We start from the raw sequence: 20426 nt of genomic DNA, 5'->3' as shown, positions 1-20426 counted from the left end.
ACCTCAGCTTTCCATCTGTAAAATGACTAGCCATTCTTATTTAATCCAGACCCATCCTGCAAGTGCACTTAGGTTTGGAAACAACCTACATTGTTGTGGCTCAGAAAAAAAAGCCTAAGAACATGTCACAAAAGTAAATGAAGTTACTATTGGACCCAGACTCAGAATTACTCAGCAAACAGATATTGAATGCCTACCTAAAAAGTACATTAGAGTGTACATAGCCTGAACCTCAGCTTTACAGTGCAGTCTGTAAACAAGATGTGAATAGTTTTCTTCAGCTTCATTATTGAGAATTCACAGAGTAATAATAATGCTTTTACATATGTTATATGTTCTTTTTTCCTCTATCAGTATTTCTTCCCATTCATTATTCCATTTGGATCATGTAACAATCCAGAAGGAGAATAGGACAGATACTATCTCCATGTTTCCCTGAGTTATAGCTTGAGAAATATATGTAAATGGTCATTGAGTACAAATACTAGTTTAGCTTGGAATACTGGTTCTATTATCAACATCATCACCATCAAATAACAAGATTCAGATTCTTGTGGAGCATCTTCTTACTTGGCTTGGCTGGAAGAGAGTATTTGCTTCCGTATATTTCTGGAAGGGAGCAACACACTAGCCTGACACATCCTTAAGGATGTTTGAACAGTTATAGAGTTGGTATATTGCTGAAGAGCTCCATGTAATGATTTCTAAGGTCATTCTAACTCTGAAATTTCCATAACTCACAAATTAACAGACAGGGCACTCAGGCTTCAGTTTCAGGTGGTCTGCATATAGATGAAGAATGGCTCATCTATCTTTTTTTCAGGCCTAATTGTTGGAGCTAGACTTCTCTCCTTAGCTGGGTCAAGAAGCGGAAGCATCCGTGAGGAGCTCATTAAATGTCTGCAGTTAGTGAAGGTAAAAAGGAATTTTTGGAGAAATTCTCCACTCAAGTGCTTCTCCCTTTTCTCAGTACCATTTTATTACCATGATGACAGAAATAGGCACAGATTGAAAAGATCATCAAAACGGTATTTTTTAAGACCTATTCCTAGTTATTAGGAGAGGCACAATGTGCTATGAATGTTCAGAGGTCTTAGAACTAAACCTTGGAAGATGAGGAAGATTTGTTGCACTGTAAGGATGGGCATTCCGGACCAAAGAAACAATGTGAACAAAGATACCAGAAAGAAAAGCATGGGGTATGTCCTAGCAACAGGAGAAACTTTGGGTGTTGGAGTTGTTGGAGGAACACAGAGCACCTGTAGGCAGAAACGTAGGTTGAAGCTTTTAGTTAAAAGATCTGTGAACCCAGAGCAAGGAGGTTAATGGACAATGGACAAGTTAGTAGGTGGTGGAATTTTCTGAGCAGAGAAGTAGAGCTAGCTGTGCCTTAGGAGATTAATTTGTCATTGATGCATTATATAAGATAAACAGAGGGCAGGGGTGCTGTTAGGATAAGCTTTGTAACAGAGCTGCTGATGGCCAGAGGCAGGCTAGGTAAATCTTCTAATTTACCTGGGATTAGGAAAATGATCAAAATTGTGACAATTGTGAGTACAAAATAGTGACATTGGGTAAACAGTAAGGCAGATTTAACAGATTAAGCCTTGGGTCAGGAGTAAGCATACATAGATTCTAGCTAGGGTGCCTCCACAGCTTTCTAGTTTAACACTGAATAGGTTGTGTAAGCTCTCTGTGCCTAGGTTCCTCAGAACCATGAAGAGATACTGTGAGGATAGAATAGGATTATGAAGTTGGAATTATAGGAAGGAAATGCCACTGTTTGTACCATGTCATTTGTTCGGGTTCCATGCAGTTATTCACCTGAAAGATGTACAGAGTGAAAACATTTTTAAGTTGATCTTTTCTTAGTTTGCTGTTTTCTCTATTATCCTTTTAAGTGGACTTGTCAAGGTTTAGTGCCCTGGAGACATAATTCAGGTATAGGATCTGGATTTGGCATTTCACAACACTTAAAGGTCGTTCCAGATAAGTGTTCTCTTCCTTTCTTCTTTTAAGACAAGTATGTGTTTTGTTTACAGTCTCCTCACATTTGTCACACACAAAAAAATTATTTTGCAAAAATATCTATAAATGCTAATTAGGCCAGAAAATGTAAATGTTAGATTCTCCCCAGAACTTTGTGGTCTCACACTCTAGGCTTCTATGAAATGAATAGGTAAAACTATATGAATTCATAGTACCCTTCCAACCCTTAAGAAGTTCAACTTGTCTATGTACTTCTATATCACTACATTTACTACTTTGATAATAGAGCTATTGAGTAACTCCTAAGCACATCCATCAAATATTGTAAAATAGCATTTCTGAGTCATTAAAGTCATAGAGAGAAAATTGAAGCTTGCCCAGTATGTCATTAACAGATTTAAGGAATTAATAATTTATTCATTTTATGTCTAAATTGTCAAGAGAGAAATGAAAAAAAAAAGCATTTATTTCAGCAAACATTTATTGTAGTCTACAGCTGTGTGCAGGGTGTTAGAAAATGCAGAAGATTCATAGATTAAAAAGATAGGGTTCTCATAGAATTTACAATCCAATGGTAAGGATAAGGATAGAGAAGCATTCTGTTCTCCAAACTGAAGTCCATTCATATTTGCCCAGAAGGCATAGGTGATCTAGAGACTGGACAACAGGCAGTTAAAAAATGAAGTTTGTCTTTAGCATGCTTTTGTTAAAAATGACAGTCTTGGTGGCTGTATAATTCTCTGTGTAATCAGTCCCTCCAGGATCTGTCTGGCTCCAACAAGTTTCTCAATTCCTTTGTTCCACCTGAGCAGCTTAACAAGGTATACTGGAGATATGAAAAGATGAAATTTATAATAGAAAGGAATGACCTCAAGCCAGTATCTGAAAACAAAGTATTGTCTTATTCTGATTTAGAATCAAATCATAGGTTTGCTTTCTGTCTTTTCCGTAAATAGTTAAAATGAGATTCTCTAGGCAGTTCCTGAATAACCCCTGTTCTTACTAAACTAGATATTCTTAGCCAAGAACTTCTGAGCAAAAGAGTTACTCCCACTAATTCATAGCTCATTTTTATTCTCCTAAAATCTTGTCAGTTCATGCAGCATTTCTTGTTTGCCTAGATCATTGGCCACTCATAAAAGAAGGCTCTTTAAGTTTGAGCATAGTCGTTTGAGGTAGTTTTCCCTTTTATGTCTCTGGCAGTTGGTTGCTTTTGATGCAGCACATTAGTCTGATGTATGAGTAATTCAGCCACAGATTCTGCTAGTACTTGAATATATAAACTGCATAGTCTGATTTCTTTGCATGAAAAGTGCTTTCAGGGAATCCTGTGTAGATTATCTGAAGTAGTAGAACTCAGTTTGGTATATGGTGAAAGAAAGAGCAAATAATACTGAAATCTGCAAATAATCATTAAATTAATTCTGTGCCAGTTGTATAAACATCTTTCTCTTCTCAGTCCAACCATTGCCATGAGGAAGAGCAAGTGAGAATTTGTAACAGATGATCCCTTGGAATTATTTTTGTTGTCAACAAAAGCAAAAGATTAGAAGGGAAAATGGTACCCTTGTTTTATTAAACAATATTGAAAAGGATACAAATCTAAGATTTTTAATTTTTTTTTTTTTTTTTTTGGTGATAGTGATGGTAGTGAGTTTTTGGCATTTATTCTCCTGAATTCTGTCTTTATGAAACTACAGTTGTAGCCAGTGCTCTATCAATTCCCATCACCTGCCAAAGTTAATCAGGAAGTGGAGGGGTAGGGGGACAACACTTTGTGTGTGTGTGTGTAATTTTAAGGTCTTTCACATTTCTGTTTTACTGACCTATTTTCTTCCCTACCTGCATCATTTTACTTACTGTTTTTGGCAGAACTTCAGGGGTCATAAGTTTTTGCTAGTTCTGGCTGAGAACCAGTGTAAACCCATGATTTACTCACACTTCATACCCTTTGTAAATTATATTGGCAAAATTAAATGTCCTTATGATCTCTGCACCCCAAGGACATAGGCCAGGGAAGGCAGCTAAAATGTCCAAAGGGTTGTGTGGTTATATTCATGCAATTATGGCCACATTTCTGCCGGTCTATTTGGAGTAGGAATGTGAGGCCAGGGCCTAGGGGATGAGTGGAACAACATCATAGCCTTCAAGGTGAAAGGTCTTCCTCCGATTTATTTATCAAATTGTATTTCTCCCTCCCTACTGAGAGCTGTTTTTTCCAAACACCAGTATATTGACCTTGAATGCCAAGTTATGGAGAGATACCTATGCCCCGTGTATTATTGCATTATATCAAGATCTCTCCTTCACCCCTACATCCCCTTTACCACCTCCCTCCCCAAAAGACAACCTAAGTGTATAATTCATAAAGCCATCAAGAGAATTTTGAAGTTCACCTATAGGGGCACTTGAAACAAAGCCAGAGCCATTACTCAGGATATCTAGTGACCTGTACAAGTTATCAAAGGCAGGATTAGGATTAGTCCACTTAAACTGATTGCTTAATCATGTGACCATACTCCATAACATGAATCCCTGTTTATGATAGAACATTGTCTTTGACCTTGAATCTCCCATCTCTGCTTGCCAAAAGCTGATGAGTCACCAGTCATAAATAATGGCTGTAGAAAAACTAGGTGTATTTCTCTTTGTTTTATGTTTTTACAAATCTAAAAAAGGAACATGACCCTAATCATTTTAAGATTAAAAACTTTCTTCCTTATCTTCCATGTCATGGAAGTGAGGAAAGACTGTAGGCAGTCTTCAAAAGAACTGAGGCTCTAGATTAATCTGTCTGAGCTGGAGAAGAGGGACCATGTGGCAGATGTATGACCACTTATGTGTACTTTTTTGTGGGGTTTAATGTCCATCGTCCCTATGGATTATTGTTTCTTATCCATCGTTGTGCAATGCCAGGAAAATAAGAATTTGAAGTTAAAACTAAACCTGTCAGAAGTAAGGTCAATGCTAAGACTCAGAATGGGCCTTCTTGCTAATTTCCTAACTTCTGTCCATAAATTCCTGTTTATTTTGCTAGAGGTGCTAGATTTTGTGAAGAATCTGGCCATCTAGCTAAGCTTTACAATGTTTCTGTAGTGGGGGTGGAGGGGTAGGAGATGGGCAGAAATAAAGAAAACTTTTTCAATGATCCTCAGAAGTAGGCTGGAAAGAATTAGACCCTGGAATACAAAGAAGTTTTGAAACCAATTTGTATAAATTCTTCACAATATTTATTAAATGGGGGAAAGCAGAAAGGAATACAGAGCTATATGACATTCAATATAGAATGTGCCATTTCATTTTTCGTATCTAATAGTAATCAGGGCAATAGAAACAAGTTGGCATATAGACAACGTCAGGTACCCAACTGAAGATAAGATAAATGTTCCTTAGAAACTGAATGGTAGAAAGTCTTCCTGAGAAATAACTGCTTTATATGAACTTAGTTCCATAGAAATTCATGCTTAATTTTTTCTAGTCAATTCCTAGATCATTTCTCTTACATTTTCTTAAAGATACAGGACGTTTTCTATGCTAGGAGAAGAAACTCATGAACTATCCACATGAGTGTTGATAGCAACTTTGTGGTCTCAGGAGACAGGATTGGCAGAAAGAGGCTAGAAGGTGGTCTTGGCTAGAATACTTTGCAGGAAGGAAGCTAATAGAAAGGTAATACTTGGATTACATCCTCTCCCACAAAGTTCACTCATTGGATTTTTTCCCCATCTATGGTATTTATCCCCTCATATTCCACATAACAATAATAGCTGCCATTTGTCAGGTGCTTTGCTAGATGCTCTAGCATCTCATTTATCCTCCCAACAGACCTCCAAGTTCTACTGGCCTGGAACCAGCTGCAGAGAGGCTAAGTAATCATCTCAAGTCATATAATCAAGGCACTTTCCAAATTCTTTAACAGTATTTTCCAGCTATGTAGTTGAGCTTGTCACCCTTTTATCTAATACAAAGGTATATCTTCAATATGCGTCCCTCGTGAATTCTGTTAGAGAAAACAGAATTTTCTATTTTGCCTGTAAGTGAAAGTACAGTATCCCTAATCTTTCCACCAAGTTATAAATTCAGCTTGGTAAATAAAATAGTATAGGTGGATTTTATTATAGATAGAAACTTGGAAATCCTAAGATTTGTTATTTTTCAGTTGTGTCCTTGAGTTACATATTCAGGTTTTTTTGGTTGCTGATAGTCTTCTTTATAAATAATTTGTTAATTTGATGGTGTTGAAGAAGAAATATGAATGGTGGAGATTTTAAACAAGAACAGGAGTGTCAGCCTGGAAATATACACATAGTCCTAAAACCAGAAATCCAGTGAATCAATAAATACAGAAATTTTGCGAAGATTCCACCTATCACTCATCATTACTAACTCTTCCAGAAGTTCCATTAATTGTAATTGCTTTACAAATCAAGAAACTTGATTCCATAAAAGTATAGTCCAGCTACTTTGTGGACCTTGAACCCAATTCTTAGAAAGAAACAGTGGGGTGGAGCTAAGATTAGAGAAAAAAGTTCCTGGAGAGCAAGTAGGTAAAGCTGGCTGTGGCCTCTAGAGAAGATTGAATAAACCAAAGACAAAATAGCACAGCTCATGATTAAACAGTTTTCTTAAGATTACAAATTGAGACGGTAAACAGCATTGGTATGTCACTGTTGTTTGATTTAGTCATACTTCAATACCCATTTTTATTCTGGAAAAAGCTGAACTTGGATCTTTATATATTAAAGCTATTGAAGGAAACAGACTAACACTAACAAACTTCTAGTTTGCCTTCTGTCATAGAATTTATCTTCTAGAAAGAATGGATTTGGTGTGTTTGATTGCTTTAGAATATGAGGTATCTAAATATATATGGCACATTCTGAAAAGTCAAGTAGGAAAAAGTATAATTGCTTTTATTTATTATGCTTTAATGATAAATTTCTTTAAAAGTTTTTCCTTTTTTGATAACATCTGCGTTTGGCATATTCCCAAGTGATTTTTCTGAGAACAAGACTTTTAGTGAGTGTAAGGACTTGCCAGGATTGGTTTGAATTTGTGCCTACAGTGTATGCTTGTATGTTAATTTCCACCAGATTTGCATCTTTCTATTCATATACCATTAAGCAAGACTTGCATAGGATTCCACTACAAGAAATCCTTTGTCCACTGTCAGTGAGAGGAAGCTGAGTCTATTGTTGCCCTATTTCCTAGCATGTTTGAGTGTGAAATGTATCCTACAAAGATCACGCTCCAAAACAGGTGCATACTTTGAAAGGCGTTCTGGACATTTGGATGAATGAACTACTGAGTCACTGATATGCCTGAAGAGATTTGATTACATAGCTTCACGAGTAGGTGTCTCTAATTGGTAATGTGGCACCTGAACATTTAGGAACCTGTGACTCTTCAAAAAATGTTGATGGAAGGAATATGTAAAAGTTCATTAAAGAAATCAAGGGTATAAATAAGTTTGTTGGTGCTATGTTCTTACTTTTTAAACTGTCCTTTACATGTCATCTTATGCCCCAAAATGAAAATTATTGTCTGTTCAATTTCCCCTTCTAGCTTTTAGCCTTGAAGGTCCTTGAAGAAAGCCTCTCTGGTTTATCTCTGTAGCTTCCGCAGTCTCTTACACCAGAAGACAACTCTACAAATCTCAGTGAATCAATGGCCAGAATTCAGGCTGACAGTATGGAATGAAGTTATCCTTTATGGTTTTCTTACACTGTAATCATTTTCCAGACTCTAATTGGAAGAGAACAAAGTTTATCACTTACACTTCAGTCCTTTTATGAGGAGGTGTTATCAGTCTTCCTGGCTGGCAAAAGTCTTTTCATTCTTATTTCACTCAATTTGTTTGGTTCAAAATCAGATACCAGTGATCTCTCCATTCTTACCATGGTTCTCTATCTGAAAACTGCCTCCCACTTAGCATTTGTCTTATCACTGAAACTGTGTGAGCTCTCTTGATGATTACTTTTGTGTGTATTCTATTTTTTACTGTTTACTATAAAAACTTTGTGGACAAAGATCTTGTTATATATCTCTTTGTACATCCAGTCTAGTCTCTATAATACCAGATTGTCAAGCTCTATAATTATGAAGTAATATAATGTCTGGCATGAAAATTACTTAAATTCAAAGTTCAATTTTGATTATCTCTAACTAGCACTTTTGCCTTGTCCTTTGCTGGAAATAAGAGCATATTTCCTAAGTTTGCTGTCATAGAATCATAGGATGGAGGTTGAAGAGGGACAAATAGCTGAATATTTGTGCTTTTGAGTTAGACATATGTGACTCCCTGAATCTATATCAATTTTCTATCTAAAGTATGCCTCTTCTCCACCTCTTAATAATGCTGCCATATTACCCTGTTAATTTCCTTCGCAGCACTAATCATACCATGAAATTGTTCTGTTTATTGTTTCTTTCTCCCTCAGGTACCTTGTTTGTCTTATTCACTGTTGAATTACTAGCACTTAGTTAAGAGTTTGGTACATAGTAGAGTTTGATATTTAGTGATTAAATGAATAACAAAAGGCACACTCAGGCATATTCATGAATATGAATACTGACTTGGAATTTCTAAAGCACTCTTTCCTCCATGAACTTGTCGGGCAGCTGCATCTGGGGAGGTCTCTCCCTGAGCGGGCTGGGGTTCTTGACTCTGAGAAAAAATTCTTGAACAGGGTGTAGTAGTGTAGCTTAGGAAGGAATTCATTAAGATGAGAGTAGCAGCAAATGGCAGCAGCTGTGCAGTAGATAGCAGGGAGGAAGGGGAAGCTCATTGAACTCCTGCTCAGCATGGGGCAAATCCCTTGCCAACTCCTGAAGCCAGGGTCACCTGGTGTCCAGTGTCTTCTTGAATCTGCATGGTGTGGATTCACCCCTACCACTCCAGGATCTGGGGGAGCCACAGAGCACTAGATGGTATGAGATTATGTCTGAGAACTTTCCAAAGGCAAAGAAAGGAGATTTTCAGGCAGGCTATTAAAGAGCATGATCATACAGCTGCAGTCCTGCCTGGGTCACACAGGCAATGGGAACTTGGAAGCCCAAATCAGAGATCTCAGTAGCCTTTCCCTACTTGTCTAAAGTACAACAAAGAGAGAGAAGACTAGTGCTTAAGTCTAGAAAATTGAATAAAATAGCAAAGTAATAAAGATGCTTACTACTGGAAGAGCACAGAGACAAAATGCAGTTAAGTTTAGAAGGGAGAAGGCTTTAGTTAAGGCAAAGTATACACTCAAAGAAAGGGAAGTGTGGGCAACCTCAGATAGGAGATGCACTTAGAGGCTTAGGAATCTATCTTTTTAAGGATTTCAAGAATGAGGCAGAGGGCCAGGGGGTATAGGCTTGATATGTGGTCTCATGATCTATAAGAGATATTAGGTCATCATCCATAGTTATTCCTATAGATATTCAGTAAGATAAACTTAACACAAGGAATGTATTGATCCTGTTCTTCTCCAAGATATTGGTTACCCTCAAGCAGTGGAAACACATCATTTTGGACTGCTTGCCCTGCCTTAAGATAGGGTAGGTTGTTGGCTAATTACCATAAAATATGTTAGGAATATTACCTCCTGACTCCTTAGTTTTTAAAATGGAATCTTAGCCTTAAGGTGGAGTCCCTTCTATTGCTATACTATTTGTGTCTTGCCAGTTTTCATCATAGGCAGGAAAAATTAACCATGATGCTTGTCTCATCCCTGCTCTACCTCAACTTGAAGTTGAGGGACACATAAAGAGAATCCACCAACACCTCCCTCTCTACCTCTTCAGCTTCCCCACCCCAGCAACAGTTTTTTTTTGCTCCTTGCTTTATGTTCCAGATGGACTTTTGCAGTAAAGCAGTGATGTAGTAGAGATACAAGACTGAATATACAGCTGTCTAGACTTAATTCAATATAAAATATGCAATTCATACCTAGTTTTCAGTGTTCTTAGCTCTAATGCTCTGCTAGGATTATATCTAAATTCTGCGCACACTGCTTGCCTAGGGCAGCAATGGACCTTTTCTTTGTTTCAATTAGATGAAGGCTGGTTGTCCTTTATGTGAGAACATATTCTTAGTATCCTGATTGAACACAGGATGCCCAATTAGGTGAATGAATTATCTGAAGTACTTGCTTTTTATCGACTGGCTGACATTTATGATTAGCAAACCTTAGAACAGTTAAATTTCATTAATGCCATCAATTTGTCCATTATTACAAATTGTCTGTTTCCTGCAACCCAAAGAACCTACTTTTCTTCTCCATCTTATATTTAAATTTGAACATGCATAGAACATATATCTTTTAAAGGAATGATTCTGCAGAATAAGGTTTCTAAAAACCTTAGTGCGAATCCCTTTTGCCACAATCTCTAAAAGTGATCCCTGTCAGCACAGTTACTTATGTCTCCATCTGTAGATTATGAAAAATAATGCTGGGTAAAGATGCTAGGAGAGCGTTCATTCATTGGAAAAAATCCCAAATAGACAAAGCATTTATCAAGAACCAAGATGTTATATCCCTAAGTTATTACATAAAATTGTTTTTCTTTAAAGAATCTTCTGCTGACTCTCAACTTTTCCTGGAAAAATGAACCATTCCCACCACATGGGGATGACCTCTATGGACCACAGCAATACTACTGCAGCCCCCCACTCCCATGGAATGGACGACATGATGATGATGGTGAGTGCCACAGGAGAGGTAGCCCAGGCCTCTCCCACCTGCTTGGGTAATAGAAGTAATCAAATTTTAGGACTGGGAGGATAGTATCTGTACAGGTCATTTACCAAAAAAGGAAAAAACAAGGCCAACCAGACAAATCAAGAGTCTTGTCTAAGACCATGTGACAGGCTAATTTCAGTGCTACACCAGAACTGAGATTTCTAGGGTTCTTCTTCTGTATTCCTTTCTTTAAAACGAACCTTTTTTTGAATTAAGTTCTAGTCTTTCTCCTTTGTGTAGAAAAGAGAGAAAAAAAAAGACAAAAGTTGATGGGGGTTGGGGGAGCAAAGGAGAGTTCTTGCAGAGAGTGCCTGTGGCAGTAATGCTAAAACTACTAAAAAGAAAGCCTCCCACTAAAGTGAATGTCTCTTATCCAAATCTGCTACTTTTAAATGATCTAAGCTTCTTTAAAACTTGAAATTCTCATTTAAAATCTTCAGTCATCTCTAACTGACTTGTTTTGGTTTCTGGCAGCAGATGACCTTCTATTTTGACTATAAGAATGTGGAGCTATTGTTTTCTGGTTTGGTGATCAATACGGCTGGAGGTGAGTAAGCCATCAGGTGGTGTTTGAGGAGGTGACACGTGAGACAAAGACAGAGTCTGGAAACCCAACACCTCTTTCTGCCGTAATTACCCAGTCATTATGGTTATAATATATAACCATTTTGCTTCATATTTCCTACCTAGTAGGTGAGGCTACACAATGCTTATTTTGATCCTATCATAAGCCTCCCTTAAGTAACGTGTTTATTTTAGAGTTTCTGAAGAATAATTTAGATATTAAATGGAAGTATTTTGCAATCCATTTCCTTCTTTCCTTTGCCAGAGTGCTTCCTTGTGTGATAATGTATTGGTCATGAACATAAAACTGTAGTCAAGTTCAAATGACATAAGCATTTTATTTATACATACCATACCACAAAATAACACTAGGTTAAAAACTATAGATGTAGTACAGTCCTTCCATTTTGTAGACAAATTAAACCTCAAACAGTGAAATGATTAGCCCTAAATCACACAGAGTTCGTATGTCAGAGCTAGGTGAGGGACCCAAACCTTCTAGACCTGCCTACTGTGGTCTACATCATATCTGATTCTAGGCATGACTCATCTTAGGGTCAGTCCTAGTTTTTGGGTAACTAATCATCCATATCTTTGTGTCTATAGTGTTGAGTTCATGTGCCTTAAATTTAAATTGCACAATCTCAATAGTTGGTTGGACTTCCTTAAGTGTATCTTTGGATCCACAAAATCAATTTGTTTTAGAAGAAAGGGAGCATTTAGTTCAGGTAGTGTATGAAATCAGCAATGGGAATACATTCATATCATTACCAGCACATCACATTGTGAGACTTAGAATTGAAATGTCTATTCAAGAAATACACTCAGCAAATTAAAATATTGTTTTATTCTCTTTTTGCATATTCTACATCATGTTTCAATGTAATAAGCTAATTTAATTGCATAAAGCAGCCAGACCAAAAGGTTGTTCAGATTTTTTTTTGGTATCATAATCAGAAAACGACTGTGTTCTTCACTGGAGGCAATGGTTTTCACTAACACCATCTTTGTTCTCTTCCAACGGTGTAAGTGAAGACGCAACAATATAATGTATTGAGAAATTGTTAGCACTTTTGCTATGTTGTCTTTCTAGCTTGAACAGCACACCAGCTAATGATTTGGCATGTTTGACAGTATCCCCGTCTTTTCCTTCCCTACTTAGAAATGGCTGGAGCCTTTGTGGCAGTGTTCTTACTAGCAATGTTCTATGAGGGACTCAAGATAGCCCGAGAGAGCCTGCTGCGCAAGTCACAAGTCAGCATTCGCTATAATTCCATGCCTGTCCCAGGGCCAAATGGAACCATCCTTATGGAGACGCACAAAACTGTTGGGTAAGAAGATTGAACATATCTAGATGGAAGTTCCGAAGAACTGGGTTAGTCAAGCAGCAAAACAGCTATTTTATTAGCAACAGCCCTCTTCTTGAGTTAGTGATTCCATATGACCTTGATCAGAACTGTCTTCAGAAGCTTGGGGTTGTTGTAGGTCATAAGCAAGTCAAAGGAGGAACGCTAGGAAGCCTCCTGCAAACATGGCTGTTTGTCCCAAATTGTAAGTATTGTCACTTTCGAAGAAGGTAAGGAATTTCTCACCTTTTTTAATAATTGCCAAAATAATAAGAAATAAGAAATTCAGGTCAGGGTATAGAATAATGGCAGAATACAATTGATTTCCTTCTATAAAAAGTTCTACCAATGCAGCTCTAGTCTATACAATATAAGACTGTACACATGTCTGTATTCCATCTAAGAAAGTATTTTGATGGTGATCCACAGATTTGCAAATAGTTTTTGAGATTCAGTTTTAGTAGAAATGTAGGTCTTAAAACCAAATTGGAATTCAAGGAATCCTACAGACCAATATATCCTGCTATCAAGTGAGTACAGTATTATTTATTCTCATTAAACTAATGAGCTTATTGAGGCCCAAACAGGTTGTGACTTGCTGAAGGTGACAGAATAAGTGACAGAGGGGATAAATAGCCAGATCTCCTGATCCCTAATTCAGTACTTTATACTGCACTACACAACCCTCAATTCTATTTCCATCTTTTTAGAATGTGAGCTTTGCAAAGGTGGAAGGCCTGAAAATGTTCAGGCAAATACATATGGGTGGGTTTAGGGCTTCCCTTTCAGGATCCAAGATGGAAGTAAGTCAGAGAGGTAAGTCTGCTTTCCTCCACCTTCCTTCCAAAAGAGCATTCTTCCTGCTGACCTAGAACCATATCCGAGCAATGCTAATTAGCCTGATAGACTTGTCATGTCTCATTTGTAGGGACCAGTAAACAACACACATGCAGACAAGTACCCATGAATTGCGAGGGTGGCTGTGCAAGAGTCCATTTCCAGCTGAGCTCCTGACTGTGACTGTTCCCCCTTTCTTCTGATATGCAGAGTGGCCCAAACACTACTAGGGTCCTGATTGTTGTGTCCTTATTTACTCCCCAGGCAGCAGATGCTGAGCTTTCCTCACCTCCTGCAAACAGTGCTGCATATCATCCAGGTGGTCATCAGCTACTTCCTCATGCTCATCTTCATGACTTACAACGGGTACCTCTGCATTGCGGTAGCAGCAGGGGCTGGCACAGGCTACTTTCTCTTCAGCTGGAAGAAGGCAGTGGTAGTGGACATCACAGAGCATTGCCATTAACATCAAACTCCATGGTGTGGCCTTACCGATTGCAGCGGGAAGCATTCAAGACTGGAAGACATGATTCCTACTCCAATCTTCCCTTCTTGCTCCTTACCTCCTTAGACACAGACACACACACACACACACGCACACACACACACCTACTCAACAGAGGTTTACCTTACAGTATATGATCTAAAGTGGTAACCTCCCTGTTTTCTCCCTCATGAGCTGAGATTCTCATCTCTGTTGAGGTGAAGCCATCTGTGAGATGTCCTCTCCTCCCCTTTCATCTTGGATCCAAGTTATAAGTTCTTCAGTCATCAGTTAGCTTTCTGTTCAAAGACGTGATCACCTGCTTCCTTTTTTAGTCTTGTTTTTATTTTGTTAACAGACAATATGTGAATTTGGTGGGTTTTTCCTGGGTCGGTGATGGAAAGGGATTAACTTCAGCCAGGATTAATGGCAGCTGAGGGAAATTCTTGCCCAACTAAACCCAGAACCCAAACTTAACATTAAAAAATAAGTTCCAGTCTCTGAATTCAATAAGTGGGAAATAATACATTGTGCCTTTCCCTAGGTGTGATGTATTGCACTGAAATCTTTGTAGTGTGCAGAAGGGTAGTTTGAGTTAAACATAGTCCTGGAGCTTGCAGAAGTGTGCATTCCTGGGTGGCTGACTCATCATTTTGATTGAGTCAAATGGACTTGTCCATTTGATTGAAGAATGGACTTGTCAGTCAAAAAAGGATGACAATCAATTTGAGAAACAGAAATAGGTACTTTAAAACCATTGGCATTTTACTTCGTACCTTGGTTTGTCACAGCTGAATGAAGCAAGAGGTTGTCATTTTCTCCCATTATTGTTTTCATGTGTCTGCCTCTAAACCAGTGGTTTTCAAACTTTAACATGCATGAGAATCACTTGAAGAACTTGTTAAAACAATTGTTGCTGGACCTCAACCCAGAGCCCCAAAATTGGCATTTCTAGCAAGTTTCCAGGTGATGCTCCTGCTGATGGTTGGGGAACAGCACTTTGAGAATCTCTGCTTTAAACTAAGGGAGTATCACCTGGTGGAGTGAGCTACCTGGGACTGGGCATGGGAATTTGAGTTGCTGATTGGTAGATGGTATGTTTAGGCTTAACTCACATACTAAATGCTGCTGGTCAATACATAATCATTCCATAAACATTTATTCAGCTCCAATTGGGTGTAGTGTGCCTGAGCATTCATGCACAAAGGGCTGTAGCCAAAGTAACTTGTCAGCATGTATGAAACCACTAGTCCTTATTTTTAAAGATCTGTGGTTTCTTGAAAGTAGCTTGAAGATTGAATAAGACCTTTGATCTGCAGTGAAAATCAGCCATTCCCAGGTCAGAAGGGCAAAAAATCCTAGCCCTCTCTTTGGAGAGGCTTAGGGTGTAGTCTGCTGACAGCCAGATTTTCCTCAGCCCCTGACTTCCACGCCCATACCAAACACGTCATCCTCTACATGACCATCTTTGTTACACTTGGGGGTTTAATTATATCATAAGTGGCCAAAACCTCTTTTCCTATGAAGAATCAGATGGGACTTTTATTCTGGTTGGTTGTTAGTCTACTGCAGTTTTGTTCCTAGTCCAGACTACCTCTGTAAAGTGACACTTCCTGAGCTGGTCTGTTAAATCCTGCCCTCCTTGGTGCTAGACTCCAGTTGTGCCTCAGGACAGAGGAGACAAAACACACCTCTCTGGTTGGCCTCTGTTATAGTTTTGAAGTTTGTACTTTCTCTGTCAGTGTCAGTTAAATATTGGAGAGTGAGGAATGTGAACTTGCGTGGCATTGAACCAAGAGAGGGTTATGAGCTTACTGAGGTTAAAATCTAAGAATCAACATCTGGACTTTTGTGCTTTTCTCTCATTACAACCCCTTGTAGTGCTGATACTTAGCAAGAACAGAGTGAATGACAAATACAAAATCCAACAGTAAGGTCTGAGTAACCTGAGATTGTCTCATAAGCCAAGGAATAATAAAACTATAAGAAATAAAATAAGAATCAATGTTCAGTAGTGACCCTGGTGCTTTCTGAAAATCTTGACATGAGCTGCTATGAAATACCTTTTCAGAAATAGGACCTTACCAGTAAGGTAAGACAAATCAAGTCTAGTTAAGACAAAGTGCTATGAATCTGAACGCACAGACCAAAACATCAGTTTGGGTTAGCTCTTCAGGTGTTCGAGGTAGAGTCTCATGAAAAACCTGGCTTCTAGTGATTCTTAGAGGAGGTTGCCAAGGAAGAAGCTAGTGAAGAAGAAAAAAACTAAAGTTTATATTCCATCTTTCTTGAGCTCTTGGGTTGTAATAATTATCACACTGACTTTCATTTCTATACCTTTTCATTTGGAATTTAGTGCCTGATTGCTTTGTTCCTTTTGGATCCAAATTTCACTTTTCCTCCTTCCCTGTTCACATCTATTAGAAGCCTGCATCCCCATTTCTTTGGCCCCTTATTCTGCTCTCCTTTTCCCTTTGTCTTTCAGTCTTCAAGCCCATATACCTAGTTTATTAAATCTCCCTAGTCCTCCTGATACAGTGGACATTGCAATGCAGTAGGTGCAAATACCAAGCAGAAGTTGTAAAACTTGGTAGAGACCTAAGCACACCTTGAGGAGAAATTGTCCCACTGAGAAGTTCTGTAAGGTTGGGTAAAGGGCTACCCAGGACCATCCGCAGAGTTACAGAATCTTGGGTGCTGTCTGGAGGAATCTGTGCTGGAGGGACACCCAGTCTCCCATTGCTCACAAACAGGGAGTCCTCTGTATCCACCAAGGAATTAGATTGTCTTCACTTCTATGGTAGGGTTATCTGGAATTCCTTTTCAGGCTGTGGGGCACTGGTCTTGGGTTCCAGCCACAGGGGGTTCTCCTTATGGTAGCTGGAAGGGAAGGGGCAGGAGGTACATTTTCATATCATTTAGTTTTGATCCTGCTCTCTCCAGCTGCTGCTTTCAGAAGAACGTCTAAAGATACAAAGTCTGCATTTGATATAATGCCTTAATCACTGGGTCTACAATTAATGTTGACTGTTATAGATTGTAAGCTCCTGGAGAGCGATATTGCTGTAGTAGGAATGTTTTAACAGTGTCATGTGCAAAAGAACAAAATAAATATTGTGATTTTGTGATTCTGTGTATGTCTTTCTACCCAGAGTGATCTCAGTCAGTGGTCTCTTCACTGTCCACATAGAGTCTGGCCATTACCATCAGTTTTTCAGTTCACCTTCTAGTGGCATGATCCCTTTATGTTTTTACCTCACTCTCCTATTTAAAATGACAAGCTAGTACATGCCAGAAGATCTACTTTTGTACACAGACAGGGTCTTCCTGAAGCTCCAAATGTCTCAGCATGCCAAGGATTCCTGAATTTAAAAACTTTTAATATCATAATCCCTTGTCTGACTTTATGCTGTCAGACAAGAGGCCCTGAGATGAGTCTCTAGGAATTTCACTGCTGAGCCTCAAGATGAGCATTGGCCCTGCCTATCCCATTGATAATGCCAGAATACTAGTGTTAACATATTTGCCCCTCAGTCCCCCACTCCCAGGATGGGCATCTTGCCATTCAGCACCACCCTAGTCTCTTCCGTATTGTGATATGATGAGTACGCATGCCTGAGCTTGAATCTGGCTCCACCACTTACTAGTGTAGACTTTGGCAAGGTATTAATAATAACTAAGATGATAATCCCAAAGCCTTAGTTTTCTCATTTATAAAAAGGCAGATTACCTCTAAATTGGAAGTAATTATCTATTGATTATTATTACTCCAGCTTTCAAGAAAAGGAAAGGTATGCTTTTTTTCATTAAGGTATTACTGATATACACTCTTAGGAAGGTTTCACAAGAAAAACAACGTGGTTACTATATTCACCCATATTATCGAGTCCCCCCTCCATATCCCATTGCAGTCACTGTCCATCAGTGTAGTAAGATGCCACAGAGTCCCTATTTGTCTTCTCAGAGCTATGCTGTCTTCCCTGTGACTCCATACAAACCATGTGTACCAATCATGATACCCTACAATCACCTTCTCCCTCCCCACCCACCCTCCCCCACCCCGCCCCTGTGGTAATCGCTAGTCCCTTCTTGGGGTCTGTGAGTCTGCTGCTATTTTGATCCTTCAGTTTTGCTTCGTTGTTACACTCCACAAATGAGGGAAATCATTTGGTATTTGTCTTTCTCTGCCTGACTTATTTCACTGAGCATAATACCCTCTAGCTCCATCCACGTTGTTGAAAATGGTAGGATTTGTTTCTTTCTTATGGCTGAGTAGTATTCCATTGTGTATATATATCACATCTTCTTTATCCATTCATCTACTGATGGACACTTAGGATGCTTCCATATCTTGGCTATTGTGAATAGTGCTGCGATAAACATAGGGCTGCATATGTCTTTTTGAATCTGAGAAGTGGTTTTCTTTGGGTAAATTCCTAGGAGTGGAATTCCCGGGTCAAATGGTATTTCTGTTCTTAGTTTTTTGAGGAACCTCCATATTGCTTTCCACAATGGTTGGACTAGTTAACATTCCCACCAGCAGTGTAGGAGGGTTCCCCTTTCTCCGCATCCTCGCCAGCATTTGTTGTTCCTAGTCTTTTCTATGTTGGTCATCCTACTGGTGTGAGGTGACATCTTATTGTGGTTTTAACTTGCATTTCCCTGATAATTAGTGATGTGGAGCATCTTTTCATGTGCCTGTTGGCCATATGAATTTCTTCTTTGGAGAACTGTCTCTTCATATCCTCTGCCCATTTTTTTTTTGGTATCATTAATCTACAGTTATATGAGCAACATTATGGTTACTAGACTCCCCCATCATCAAGTCCCCACCACATACCCCATTACAGTCACTGTCCATCAGCATAGTAAGATGCTATAGAATCACTACTTGTCTTCTCTGTGTTGTACAGCCCTCCCCGTGCCCCCCACTACATTATGTCTGCTAATCGTAATCCCCCTTTTCCCCCCTTGTCCCTCCCTTCCCACCCATCCTCCCCGTCCCTTTCCCTTTGGTAACTTAGTTCATTCTTGGGTTCTGTGATTCTGCTGCTGTTTTGTTCCTTTAGTTGTTTTCTTTGTTCTTATACTGCACATATGAGTGAAATCATTTGATACTTGTCTTTTTCCACCTGGCTTATTTCACTGAGCGTAATACCCTCTAGTTCCATCCATGTTGTTGCAAATGGTAGGATTTGTTTTCTTCTTATGGCTGAATAACATTCCATTGTGTATCTGTACCACATCTTCTTTATCCACTCATCTACTGATGGACATTTAGGTTGCTTCCATTTCTTGGCTAAAGGTATGCTCTTTTGAATACAGGTTTCTCTTCACAAGCATTTGACCATTCTCTAGAGTTTGGGAAATCCAGAAATAAGCATGGACAGCCTAGGAAATGCAGAATCAATGCATCTGATTTGTTACAGCTGCAATAAGCTCATCTACTAATCTTGTAATTGTCTTTCTTTATAAATGAAATAGCATGGACATTTCCTGAGAACTGAAACAGCAGCCTCTCATTCTACCCATGAAAACTTCCATTCTTAGACCTAATAGTGGGAGACTTAGAAAGCAGCATAGCAAGAAAGTTTGGAAGCGTGGGTTCAGGAATGTCTCCCTGGGTTCCAGTCTCAGCTCTAACCCTTAATAGATGAGCATTAGTTTCACCTTTTAAAATTAAGATAAATATTCTCATAGGAGTTAAAGATTAAATGAGATCATCTGTATAAAACACTCAGCACAGTGTCTTACACACCCAGCTCTCTGACTATTGACTATTAGGAAGAATGGGGAAAAAATACACACAATGAAGAAATGAAGCACAATGTCTTCATGCTTCTATGCCTATTCATGCTGGAAAGTCATAGTGGCAGAAGTTGAGGCAGAGTCTTCTCTTTCTCTTTGTTTATTTGCATTTCCATATTGGCCTTTGCAAGCTACAAGACAATACAACTCAATGTCTAGAGTCTGACTTGCTGTGTTTTTAAGACTGTAAGATAACAGAATTGAAGATCCTAGATAAAAGTGGAAGAATAAAGGTTTTGTAACAATGTTTGGGGGAAGAAGGGAAACTAATACCCTCTTCTGTCTCTGCTTCTCCCATATTCTTAGAACCCAGACTTAAAACTACCCCAGAAAAGCTGGGTGAAATCCTACTAAGGATCCCTTTAGAACCAATGACTCCAGAGCTGCTTTCCACCATAGTTGGTACTTCCCTGTAGTTGAAGTAATGGTGAAAACAACAGGACATGATTCTAAATTACCCTCTGAGCTGCCTCCAGATTGGCTCCTGGTGGCAAAAATTCTTAGACAAGCTGGGAAAGGAAGGAAAATAGGAATGACGGCAATACTGCAGGAGCATTGCTAGTACTTTGCCTCCATCCAAATTATACCCAAACTGTTACAAATCTATTCCATAAACAGATTCTGGAAATGTACAACTTGATCAAATTTACATAAAATCACAAAAATCTAATCTCC

At 38.8% G+C, this 20426-nt stretch overlaps 1 protein-coding gene across 8 annotated transcripts in view; it reads left to right on the top strand.

Moving 5' to 3' along the window:
• SLC31A1 (solute carrier family 31 member 1) overlaps positions 1–17071 on the top strand; it is a 31053-nt gene extending 13982 nt beyond the window's left edge. For 4 of the 8 annotated variants that reach the window (XM_017645540.3, XM_037027348.2, XM_017645543.3 and 1 more), the window contains 4 exons: positions 10544–10673; positions 11187–11259; positions 12439–12607; positions 13724–17071. In XM_017645540.3, coding sequence (XP_017501029.1) covers positions 10578–10673; positions 11187–11259; positions 12439–12607; positions 13724–13925 — 540 coding nt within the window. In that variant the 5' untranslated portion in view covers positions 10544–10577 and the 3' untranslated portion in view covers positions 13926–17071. Of the gene's footprint in view, positions 1–245; positions 264–823; positions 916–10543; positions 10674–11186; positions 11260–12438; positions 12608–13723 lie in introns of those variants that run through there. The other 4 variants (XM_037027347.2, XM_017645542.3, XM_037027346.2 and 1 more) reach the window with 3 other exon arrangements.
• The last annotated feature ends 3355 nt before the right edge of the window (positions 17072–20426 follow it).

Source organism: Manis javanica, chromosome 2, assembly GCF_040802235.1.
Source record: "Manis javanica isolate MJ-LG chromosome 2, MJ_LKY, whole genome shotgun sequence".
In the NCBI taxonomy this organism is placed as follows: domain Eukaryota; kingdom Metazoa; phylum Chordata; class Mammalia; order Pholidota; family Manidae; genus Manis; species Manis javanica.
The sequence above is the reverse complement of the archived record's forward strand: the minus strand, read 5'-3'. Positions and strand labels throughout refer to the sequence as shown.